A 12,106-nucleotide genomic window follows, 5' to 3' on the forward strand; every position below is an offset into this window, starting at 1 on the left:
AAAATTTGATGATTTGGATTCATGTTTCTAAGACTTTCGTGATACAGATTTAAAGAAGTAGAAGGTTTTAACATGCCAATAAGTCGTCAATGCGAGTCGTCATGGACCAATACTGAAAATCTCATGGACGGATAGAGTAACCAATGACAGCGTGCTGCAGAGAGTACAAAAGAAAAGCGAAATTTTGGGTACTGTAAAGATTAGGAAACTGTAGTACTTTGGTCATATATTACGAAATGACAAATACCACCTCCTCCAGCTGATAATACAGGGGAACATCCAGGGTAAACGAAAATGTGGAAGAAGACGAACCTCGTGGCTCAAAAACCTCAGGTGCTGGTTCAAGATGAGCACCAGATCGCTGTTTCGAGCTGCAGCGTCAAAAGTTAAAATAGCCCTAATGATAGCCAACCTCCGGCAGGAGACGGCACCATAAGAAGAAGAATAAATGACATACCTACATTGCACGTTAAATAAAAGCTTGTTTTAAGTAAGACTCGTACTCGCAAGATAGTCAGGCCACTGGAAGACACGTACTCGAAAGAAAGTCAGCCCACCCACTGGGAAAATGGATAGACCTAAAAAACTTTGCCAGCGACGACTGGGTAACAATAGCCCAAGACAGGGAAATGTGCAGTAAAATGGAGGAGGCCTTTACTCGTCAAGAGGTCCTTCAAAATAAAAACTAAATTATTGAATATAATTATTACCAATTTAAACTTGCATGTACATTAGTTTGATAATATTTAATTTATTTTAATTATGATTTTTGTACCATTTGGAGTTGAAACTCTAGGTCCATGGGGTCCCAGCGCGCATAAGTTGTTCGCAGAAATCGCGAAGCGTCTGGTTGACGTAACTGGTGACCGAAGAGCTGGCGGCTACCTCGCACAACATATCAGCATTGCGATACAGCGAGGAAATGCCGCCAGCATCCTTGGTACAATGCCTCAAGGGCCTATTTTAGATTTAAGCTAGTTATTAATTTCGTTTAGTAGTACCACTGTATATATATTGTATGTAAATAAATGATTTTTACTATAAAAAAAAAATGAAATATGTATATTTTTTTATTAAGGAATTAAATGGCTTAAATAAAATAAAAAGTAATACTCGTATCGTTGTGATTTGACCTCAGGGTGAACTCGGGCGGTGACATTATTGTTATTATAATTATAAATGCTGACCCAGCATTTACTAGTATACTGAGGAAGAGGTAATATATAAAAAGGTAAACAAATAAGACAACGAATAAGATAATAAAATAAAATAAAAAAGCCTTTTATCAAGTCCAATTCGTTACATTACATTCAATTACATTACGACAAAATAAGTCAGCATTTATTTTTAAGTATTTATTTTAGGTGTAATGTCATTTTGAATTATTTATTGTTATTGTTAAGTCATTTTTTACATAATTATATTATAATACGAATAAGATAACGGTTATCAATATTCACTTAAGAGTCGAGAAGAATTAAAAATAAGATTATTGTAAAGTAAAGATAATTGTTATTGCAATTATAAATGTTAAATCAGCGTTTAAATCGTGAAGAGGTGACAGATATGACAACAAACAAGATAAGGGGACCGATTCGGGGCTAACAACCAGATACGGTGTTGATAATATTTATAGAGTCTGTGCGGAAAGAGAAGAGTCGTGGAATGTATTGGGCCCGATACATTCCACGACTCTTCTCTTTCCGCACAGACTCTAGTCTGTATCTTTAGGTACTTAAATAAAAGCAGATAAAAGTAAACAAAGAATTTGTACATATTCGGGTAGTTATAACATTTATTGGTTAACCGACCAATTACAAAACCGCCTGGATCTGTCACTGAACGACCTGACTTGACTAGTCAAATGGCGTTCTAAAAGTGTTAATCATTTGTGTCAAAAGGTGGCAGTAAATGTACTGACTACATAATTTACTTTGACAATATTCCTCTACTTCAAATTCTCTACATACATGGTTATACATTTATTTATTTATATTTTATGTAAAATAATTCTTACAATACAATAGAGCTATTTTTGTGATAGTTTCGGGAAGCAACGTCTGCCATTAAAGCATAATGTAAATTTTATTACCCGAAGGGAAACAGTATAAGTCATGTCGTCAATCCATTATCATTATCGTGATTAGCAAGCACGTTTTTACTATTCCCTCAGAAAATGCAGTGTTTTGTGATTCCTCGCATTTGTGATATTCGGCTCGAGAATGGTGGGTGGGTGGCGTTGCGCGTTTATTATATGCGTCTGCGCATGGTACGGAAATACTGCGCGAATACTCATCGTAGTGCCAACTCCTTCTATTAGCCATCAGGTAGTGTTCCGTCCAATAGCACAGGAGTTGGCAAAGCGTCATCGTGTTGTTATTTTAACTACCGACCCAGCCTTTCCAGACCAGGCCCCGCCGAATCTCACAGAAATCGATCTCCACGACGTATCCTACACTCCGTGGATCGACCGCTTCCTTAAAACCGCAAATAAAAAGCAAAATGATTTATATACTCAGATATATACGGGGCTTGATGTCATATTAGAAATATTCCCAAAGCAAATGAAGAGTGATAGTGTAAAGAGGGTGTTTGGAAAAGAAAAGCATTTCGATTTAGTGATCGCGGAAGCATGGACGAGACCGGCACGGGCACTGTCTCATGTCTTCAAAGCGCCTGTTATATTGGTGACTACTTTTGGGGGAACGGATGAACAATACCAGTTAATGGGGGCTCCTGTCGATCCGATATTGTACCCAGACTTCCTGCGCAGGCGGCTGTTCAATCTTACATTATGGGAGAAGGTGACAGAGTTATATAATAGGTACAAATTAAATCGGTTAATAATGGCGCATGAGGAGAAAGAAAATGTGATGCTTCGTGATTTGTTTGGAAAGCATACGCCTCCGTTGGAGGAAATAAATAAGAATGTGGAATTGCTCATGTTGAACATAGATCCTGTGTTTGCGGGCTATCGTCCTCTGCCGCCTAATGTGATACATTTGGGGAGCCTTCATTGTGCGCCGTCTAAAGATCTGCCTCAGGTAAGTCGATGCAATTTTATAAATAAATATAATATTTACCTGAAGATCTGTCTACAACATCATCATCATTGGCCACATCATCTGTTGTAGCCGTTGATGCCTATAAAGTCCTATAGCAGCGCGGCATTTCTTGCCAATCTTGCCACATCGATCGCACACAAAACGCGAGTCCGCAGGAGGTGGTACAGGACGACGAAGACTTTTCCGCTAAAGGTTCTCCAGCCAGTCATCGTCATGCTTACAACAACGTCGTTAGTTACTACTCACTTTAGACCGGGCCGGGTCCGGGCCGGTACTTTTCTATGACAGATGGCCGGTGATCACGTGATGTTTTCCATAGAAATCGACGACACGACATAGATACCGGCTCGTTGCACTTATATGGAGGTAACGTAACGGAACCACTTTTCAGCCTGGCAACCGAGCAAGGTAGCCTTACTACAAGGGTTAGAAGTCAAACTGCGGTCTAATAATTATGCATATGACACTTTTCTAGAGATCTTTGTCCAAGGTCGTGTAAGCTAAAGACGCCGGTTTGAATCCGAGCTCAGCCACTGGAGGTCTTGGTCACTTTTTCATTAGTACCTATATGACATTTATTTCAGTTTATAATTTGCAATTGTAAACATAATAGTGTTATTGTAAAACAATAGCCTGAAGCCGCTACACTCATTAAGGGGCCCACTGATTAACAGTCCGCCGGACGGTATCGGCCTGTCAGTTATAAAAGAATTTTGACAGTTCCGAACAACTGACAGGCCGATACCGTCCGGCGGACTGTGAATCAGTGGGCCCCTTAAGTGTCACTTGACGAACTTGCAAAACCTCTTTATCAATATCTTTTTTGTACTAAAATATATTAAACAATATTTAAGACATCATTCACCAGCTTATATAATAATATTAGTTACTTGATATCATATAAACATTGTATTGTTTTAATTTAATTATTATATCACTTGCGCGTCGACTTATATATGTGGCGAGCTGTTGGGGAGTAACGACCCCGCGGACCCAAGTACTCCCGAGAGTCGGTCAGGGTCTCCGTCTCCGGCATGTCTTCGTCGGTCGGAGTGGACCCCTAGGGGGGAGTAGGACACTCGGCTCTGGCTTGCCTTCATTGGCCGTCCAGAGAGGAGAGCTATATGCTCCAAGGGTGGAAGTGAAAGATGCATAAGACGCGAGTTGGCACAGTGGCACAGTCAATCCATAGACCGGTATACTGTTCACTTTTTCTAAAATAGTCCAATGCCTCCTGCGAGGTGTCTATTGTTGCGCCTGTGAACGGGTTCCAGCAGGCGTTCTACATGACATTAAAGCTCTCCAAAGGGCCTCTACATGTGTAACGTTTCAAACGTAGCAGGGGAAATTCCTTTTTTTTAGTTTGGTACTCACAACGACACCTAGCGGCATTGTGGTTGAACAGACCGCACAGGATTGTCTTCAGCGCCATCTATCCGCACAAGATGGCACTTGATCACTTAGTCGCAAGCTGTTACCCTAGGCAACTTTATGGTTCTTATTTAGTATTAAAGATTTTCTTTAATGATTGAAAGATTTAGGTTTAATTCTTCTAAAATATTAATACTCAATATCGTTAGTCTTTTAATATGATAATTTTCAAATATTGTTTGGGACATCGTTTGCAATGCCTGGCAAAATTCCTTGGCTGTGAAGCGCGGATGTAGATTAAAAAAAATAACAAGAGAGGAAATTGATTGTCGAGCGCGATCAAGTCACTGAGATTTCCGCAGCCATGTGAGAAAGTTGGTGCAGATCTTCTCTGGTCGCTTTGTACGGGAGCCATCCCTGTAAAATATGGGAACACACCTCGACTTCTTGTAGCAAGGTAAGTCACAGCGCAAGTGTTTAATGTTAGGAGAATATAGCCCGCTCTCTGCAACGTTTGTCAATACTGATTTTCCATTTCTTTTGTTACAGCAAACAGAACTCAACATGGCGTCCCATATTAAGTCCCTGTAAGGGCAAATTAGGATTATTTTTTTTATAAATGTCGGCAGTGTAGCATCGGCAGCTTCAATTGAAATCCGGGTAAGCATTTGCGATTTTATTGTAGGAGGTGTAACCTTTTTTCTGTCCTTGTCCATGTGTGTCGGATGACCGCATGGCCAATTTGTAAGTTTTCCTGTAAATACCGGATCGGTGTGTCAGTTTGGTTAATGTCTAGTTAATTTCAGTGGAGAACAAGGTCTAACATGTGCGTAACCTCAATCCTTTTCATATTGCGTTTCAATATGTGTTTTTTCCTTTAGCTTTAATGCCGGTCTCTACCCTGGGTTTTTTCTTCGGGCACGTGTCGGCGCTGGGCGTTGCTGTGGATCTTGGGCTGGAGCTTCGTGCTGTTCATCGCGACGTTGGCGAAGCGGGCAGGCAGCCACCTGGACACGTGGCTGACGGTATCACCGCGTGTCACCGCGACTCTTGGCTGTTCCCCTGCGCGCCTCTGGAGCAGTGCGTGGCCACGGCTTCACCGTCTTCCGCTATGGACACGTGACTCAGGTGTGGTCAGATCTAATTTGTTATTGGCTCTTTCGAGCTCGTGATTACTGTTGCGCATCGCGACGTTGGCGTGGTAGATAGGCGGCCACTTGGACACGTGGCTGACGGTTTCGGCACGTGTCACCGCGGCTTTTGGCTCCAACCTATGCGCCTCTGGCGTAACACATGGACACAGCCAGACTGCCTTTTACTATAGACACATGATTTAGGTGTGCTGGTATCAATAGACTTTAATTAGCTTCACGCAATAGTGGCCTCTTAATAGACTTCAAGTGCTCAGTGCATAATTAGTGTATAGACTTAATAAACTTTAACTGAGACTGCCTAGCCAGTCCGATAGCATAGTGTTCTTAGTATACTTAATTAGCATAAGGTTATTTTCTGTACTGCTTTACTGTACTACTACTGTTTTCCTTGTGTGAAGCTTTGGAAATTATATTTAATTGTGTCGAGCTTAAACAATAGTTTTTCTTTATCTCATCTTAGTTTTACCTATCTGTACGCTCTATAGCGTGCTGGCGCCCAATATTACTGCTTACTCTTTCTCTCTAAAATTAATTTAGTTACTAAAATAGATTTTTAGGAATAACACAGACGTGTAGTGTGACAATAGAGCGTCAGACCTAGCGATTGCAAATCCGTGAACATTTTTCAAATCCGGATTTTCGGATTTTGGTTTGACCGAAATCCGAAGTTCGGATTCAATCCGGATTTTAAGAAAGGAATATGTGGCATAAAGGCAAAGTGAAATAAACAATCAAATTAAGTTGTTTTTATTAAAAATAAAAAAACAGAATGCGTACACTGCTACGCCAATAACAAAATCTTTAAAAAATAATAGAAACAAAATACATACGTACACTCCCAAGTAACAAAAGGTTCTATAACTAAGGCATTTTATCACCAAACAGTGATATAGTAGGCCTATAATGGTAACCATTGTGACTGCTTGTACTATAAAGCTTTTTAACAAAGCGTTTTGTTTCTATAAGATTAAAGACCTTTTAAGTACTATAATTTAGCTCTTAAAACGCTTGTAGGATCATACAAAAGAATCTTTAAAGTGCTGCACTGTAATAGATATGCAAAAAGCGATTATGGTACTATTTAATACTATAGACGACTTTACTGATGCTTTTATGTACCTATTTTGCACTAATAATGCGTCAAAGTAACTTTTATAGTACTAGTATTGTAGCAGTATCGTAAACACTATTAGAGGATCAATCTGCACTATAAAAGGACTTTGCACGACCATTACGTAACGTTTTAGCTTTTTAAAAGCTCTCTTAACATCGCTATAAGGCTAGAAGAGTTCTCTAAAAGTCATGAAAGTTTTTCTATAGTGCTATATAGTACCATAAAAGTTACCTGGTACGTTGCTAAATAACTTAAATCGTAACTTAAAAAATGGCTGCTGTTTTCTGCCATAATAGCACATTAGCGGCACGGCTGGAGCCTATGTGTACTATAGCAGCCACAGTTGGAACAAGTCCTTATTTTATTAATTTTAATTTAATTAAAACATGAAAATTATGAGAGCGCATTGTCAAATTTGAAATCAGCATAATGATTCTATCGATACAATTATTTTCGCATGTACAATGTACCGGCATAGTAACGGTCCACAAATGCTTTTTAGTACATCCTTTTTATTACCTAAATACAAATGTCACTTTAAGAAACAATGGCGAATGAACTTATTTAATATTTTAGGCACCCACGACGCAAGTATGATAAAAAAGATCACTGGAATCGTTTACGGTGCAAAATAGCACTATAAACATGTTCCATTGGTTACTTTTATAATTCCAAATTGCGACATAAACGTTGCAGACAGCACTATTTTAGTACTAAAGAGCGTTTCTCGTCACTTTTACATTTCAACCATAGAGCTGATTTATCACCGTGAGAGCCTTTATGTAATGTTTATAGAATAAATCAGTGATAAAACTAGGGCCTATCAGGGGTTTTGTAAACGTTTACAACACCATTATAGTGCTAACCATGAACACTCATTAGCACGCTCCAAAATGTTCTCAGGACTTTTATAGTACCAAATTTTGTTACTTAAAAGCGGACGCGGGGCAAGCATACAGGTGCGAGCGAGTGCGCGACGCGCAATGCCCGGCTGGCAATAGCTCTCCCGCGTTACCGCTTCATGTGCACCGCTTTTTATTTCGCATTAGCATTAATTTTGAGCAAATTAGTACTGGTGGGAAAAAATCCGAAAAACCGGTTTTTTTTTTCAAAATCCGAATTTTAAAACGGATTTTCAAACGCTCCGAAATCCGGATTTTTGAACTTTGAATAATCCGGATTGCAATCACTAGTCAGACCCACGAACCCTGAGTACCACCAATAGTCCATAGCTTAATAAGACCAAAACGCTTGTTACACATGTTGGATCTATATCCCCATGCAAGCCTATCAAAAACCGGGATTTACAGACCAGTGAAATACAAAATGGAAATACAATAATAAAACGCCTCCTTATCAAATTGTGAAGACAGAATTGGCCTTCTGGTTATGTCTTATCTTATGTATGTATTAATTGAAGCAGTTTTCCGTATAATACCTAACCAAGTTAGTAAACATGTTTAATCATCACGGTAAAGAACTGTCCTGTCGTTCTCGAGGTTGAGTCAGAGATATTTTTTTCAAATAAGTAAAGGTTGATAGATGATGTGGTGGTCCACATAAGATTGAAATTAAATAATCAAGAGGTGTTAGAATAGAATAGAATAGAAACACTTTATTGACAAACTGTGTACAGAAGATGACATTTATACAAGAACATTGTCCCAACAGTTACCCGACACTTACTTAGTACGTTCTTGCTATTCACTCACAAATTGCAGTCTGTAGTGAGCATTCTTTGGATTTGTGATAATCGGCTTGAGAATGGTGGGCGGGTGGCGTTGCGCGTTTATTATATGCGTGTGCGCATGGTACGGAGATACCGCGCGAATACTCATCGTAGTGCCAACTCCTTCTATTAGCCATCAGGTAGTGTTCCGTCCAATAGCACAGGAGTTAGCAAAGCGTCATCGTGTTGTTATTTTGACTACTGATCCAGCCTTTCCAGACCAGGCCCCGCCGAATCTCACAGAAATCGATCTCCACGACGTATCCTACACTCCGTGGATCGAGCGCTTCCTTAAAACTGCTACTGGAAAGCAGAATGATTTATATACGCAGACGGATATAGGGCATGATCTCGTGCTAGAAATATTCCCGAAGCAAATTAAGAGTGAAGCTGCAAAGAAGGTGTTTGAAAAAGAAAAGCAGTTCGATTTACTGATCGCAGAAGCATGGACGAGACCGGCACGGGGACTGTCTCACGTCTTCAAAGCGCCTGTTGTATTGATGAGTACTCTTGGAGGAACGGATGAACAATACCATCTAATGGGTGCACCTGTCGACCCAATATTGTATCCAGATTTCCTGCGCACGCGGCTGTTCAATCTTACATTATGGGAAAAAGTGACAGAATTATATAATAGGTACACATTAAATCGGTTAATAATGGCGTATGAGGAGAAGGAAGATGTGATGCTTCGTGATTTGTTTGGAAAGGATACACCTCCGTTAAAGGAGTTAAATAAGAATGTGGAATTGCTGATGGTAAATATAGATCCCGTGTTTGAAGGCTACCGCCCTCTGCCGCCTAATGTGATACATTTGGGGAGTCTTAATTGTGCGCCGTCTAAAGATCTGCCTCGGGTAAGTAGAAGGAAAAGTGTCAAATCTTACCCTGCTTAATACTTATCTAATAATAAGTAATCGAAAATCAAAAAAAGTTGGAATAAATTAGGACACTTCATCATCATCCCCTAAAGGGGTGAAAGGGGATTGAAAGTTGATATTGGGAACGAGTAATTTTTGATAGGTACCTTTTTTGGAATTTCCAGGACCTAAAGTCATGGATGGACTCATCCAAGCACGGAGTCATCTACGTGAGCTTTGGTACAAACGCGGATCCGTCGCTGCTTCCACCGGAGCGTATGGCGATCTTCATTCGGGTCTTCGAGACACTGCCGTATGATGTGCTGTGGAAGTGGAAGGAGCCGCCAGCGGGACTGCCGGCTAATGTGCGGACGTCGGGTTGGTTGCCGCAGTCTGATCTGCTGCGTAAGTATATGGTTTAAATGATAACAATGACTTAAATATGAACCTGTGGTATTTCCGGATAGATACGACCTTCAAATCTACGAGAAGAGAGCGTACTTCCATCCATTCCTTCCATTTATTCCTTCCCGGCAACGCAATTGCTACCCCTCTGGTGTAGCAGGTGTCCATAGGTGAGGGTAATTACCATCAGTCGATTCGTCTGCTCTTTTACCTCATAACAATTAGGGTTTGTGAGCAATACAAGCAGGGATCGGAACCGTCTTTTTGCATAAACTTCGAAATAATCATATTTTCTGAATTATTTCAAACTCGAAACGTAGGACTCAGTTGTGTAATTAGGTTACGACTATTATTATTACTCGTATTATTAGATTTCCCAATTAGGAATGAAATAATTAACAAAGAACGAAAAAATACCGTTTCCGTTCCCATACAAACAATACCGCTATCCGATCCCTGAATACAAAGTTCACAATTTAGTAAATATACATTCCTGTATTTACTAAATTGTCAACTTGGAAAGATTTGTGAAGAGGACGAAAGAGGGGTCTTATATCATGATATGGCCAATTTGGACTGTCTTTCGAAAAATCTGCTCTAATCTGCTAAATTTATTTGCTGGCGATATGCGCCCTCCAAAAACGTAACTGATAATTTATTCTACATGGACATGTTTATTGTACGCAGGCCACAAGAAGCTGGTTCTCTTCATCACCCAAGGAGGCCTGCAATCCACAGACGAGGCCCTCCGCGCTGGTGTGCCTCTCCTAGCTTTCCCCATGCTCGGTGACCAGTGGTTTAATGCTGAACAATATGAGAGGCTCGGTGTGGGGCGAAGGCTGGAGTTTGCTTCATTCACTGATGTCCAACTACGGGAAAATATTGAAGAGCTAATAAAGGACAAAGGGTAAGATGTTCTTTAAGTAGTGTAAGAGGTCTTTTCTGGATGAGATTAGCTCAGGACCGGGACAAGTAGCGTACTAGAAGAGAAACGTATGCTTAGCAGTGGGCAATAATAAAGGGCTGGTATGATGATGATGGTAATGAAGACGTTGTGAACAAAGTTCCAATAGTTATTAGCCTCATAGATCAGCAAAAGGTTATTAAAGATACAATTGGGAAAACTCTCTGTGAAGTTAGCGATATATCTGAACTAGGCTGTTGGAGTTTACGAATTATATAGTCATCATTTAAAATAATTGATGTCTATCAAATATCTACCTTATCTTCAATCGGTATTTCTCACGAGCGAGTAGTTTGACCACTGTCACAATCATGGCCACCATTATTGATGAGTTTGATGACTTTAAAGTAGGCTACCAAAAACAAGCTTCAGACTTGTGTATCAGAAAGAGACATGCCTACATTATTAACTCCTTTATATTTTTAATTGCAGTTACCGCTCCCGCTCAAAGCTATTAAGTGAAGAGATGCAAGACCGCTCAGAGTCGTCGCTCGAGCGCGCCATCTGGTGGATCGAGCGCACATTGCGGCGCCGCACGCGCAGGCGCGCCCCCGCCGTACACGTCAACTGGCTTACCTTCATCGATGGAGACATAGTAGCGGCCGCTCTTGTGCTGATCAGTGTGCTGCTGTCGCTTTTTGGACTTTATAAAGTGTTAACTAGAAGAAGTATGAAAGTCAAAACTACTTAATCGTAAAACAGTTGTTCACCCCCTTGTACATAATTGTGTTGTATCTTCATTAGAAGTACTTATAGAGAAGAAACTCGTAACCATTTTAATGCGAATACTAAACGGATTTCAAAGGTTGATTTCAAGCTTATTCTGATAAAGTTGTGACCGAATGAACACACAATTACAATTATCACAAATAATAAGAATATTGTTATTGCATCTTCCCTATTGCCGACTGTTATCTGTTTATGTTTTTGTTAAATTTACTTTTTTTTTCAAGTTTTTAGAATACTAATTGATTAGGTACTTATCAAATTTGGGACTAACTAATTTGCAGTTTTTCAGCGTACCTTAATACATTTGATTTTGATAGAAACGCTTATGAATATCATATAGATTAGACATCAACATCATCATCATCATCATTTTTCCATTCATCATGCAGAAAAAAAAAACAATCAAAAAGTAATCATTTACTAAAACTTACATTCAATCCATGGCTTGAGCAGTTTGAGGACATTAAATATTTAAGGCAAATTTTTCATTATCACTTCCATCTGTATATTCATATTTCAGTGACAAGTTTATTCAAAACTAGCATCCCCCGAACACTAAATTAGATTACTACACCAATCAAAAAGCCGGATATTTGCTGAATAGACTCGAAATTGCTGAATCAAATGTGAATATTGAAAATGTGCGATCAATTAATTATTCTCGCTGTTGGCATTAATTAGGCTTCCAGTATTTAGATTAATGATTGATCTTGGA

The 12,106-nt window shown here is 39.7% G+C and overlaps 1 protein-coding gene across 2 annotated transcripts; it reads left to right on the forward strand.

The window, feature by feature from the left end:
* The first annotated feature begins 2,186 nt into the window (after positions 1 to 2,186).
* LOC134795677 (UDP-glycosyltransferase UGT5-like) lies at positions 2,187 to 11,594 on the forward strand. Of its 2 annotated transcripts, none has more exons than XM_063767607.1 (4): positions 2,187 to 3,044; positions 9,479 to 9,698; positions 10,386 to 10,605; positions 11,095 to 11,594. In XM_063767607.1, exons 1-4 carry the CDS (start codon positions 2,223 to 2,225, stop codon positions 11,351 to 11,353), a joined length of 1,521 nt encoding a protein of 506 aa, XP_063623677.1. In that variant the 5' UTR covers positions 2,187 to 2,222; the 3' UTR covers positions 11,354 to 11,594. The 2 variants fall into 2 exon arrangements, with proteins under 2 accessions (XP_063623677.1, XP_063623676.1); XM_063767606.1 differs by lacking the exon at positions 2,187 to 3,044 and adding an exon at positions 8,321 to 9,290 and having other exon boundaries at positions 11,095 to 11,388.
* Positions 11,595 to 12,106: the final 512 nt, after the last annotated feature.

The sequence above is a fragment of the Cydia splendana genome, chromosome 12 (genome assembly GCF_910591565.1).
Source record: "Cydia splendana chromosome 12, ilCydSple1.2, whole genome shotgun sequence".
Classification (NCBI taxonomy): domain Eukaryota; kingdom Metazoa; phylum Arthropoda; class Insecta; order Lepidoptera; family Tortricidae; genus Cydia; species Cydia splendana.

Excerpts from the sequence above, each read along its gene's own strand:
- LOC134795677 (XM_063767607.1), top strand. The coding sequence starts at position 2,223 with ATGGTGGGTGGGTGGCGTTGCGCGTTTATTATATGCGTCTGCGCATGG. Across the intron at positions 3,045-9,478 it reads CGTCTAAAGATCTGCCTCAG|GACCTAAAGTCATGGATGGA; the intron begins GTAAGTCGATGC and ends TGGAATTTCCAG. Across the intron at positions 9,699-10,385 it reads GCCGCAGTCTGATCTGCTGC|GCCACAAGAAGCTGGTTCTC; the intron begins GTAAGTATATGG and ends TATTGTACGCAG.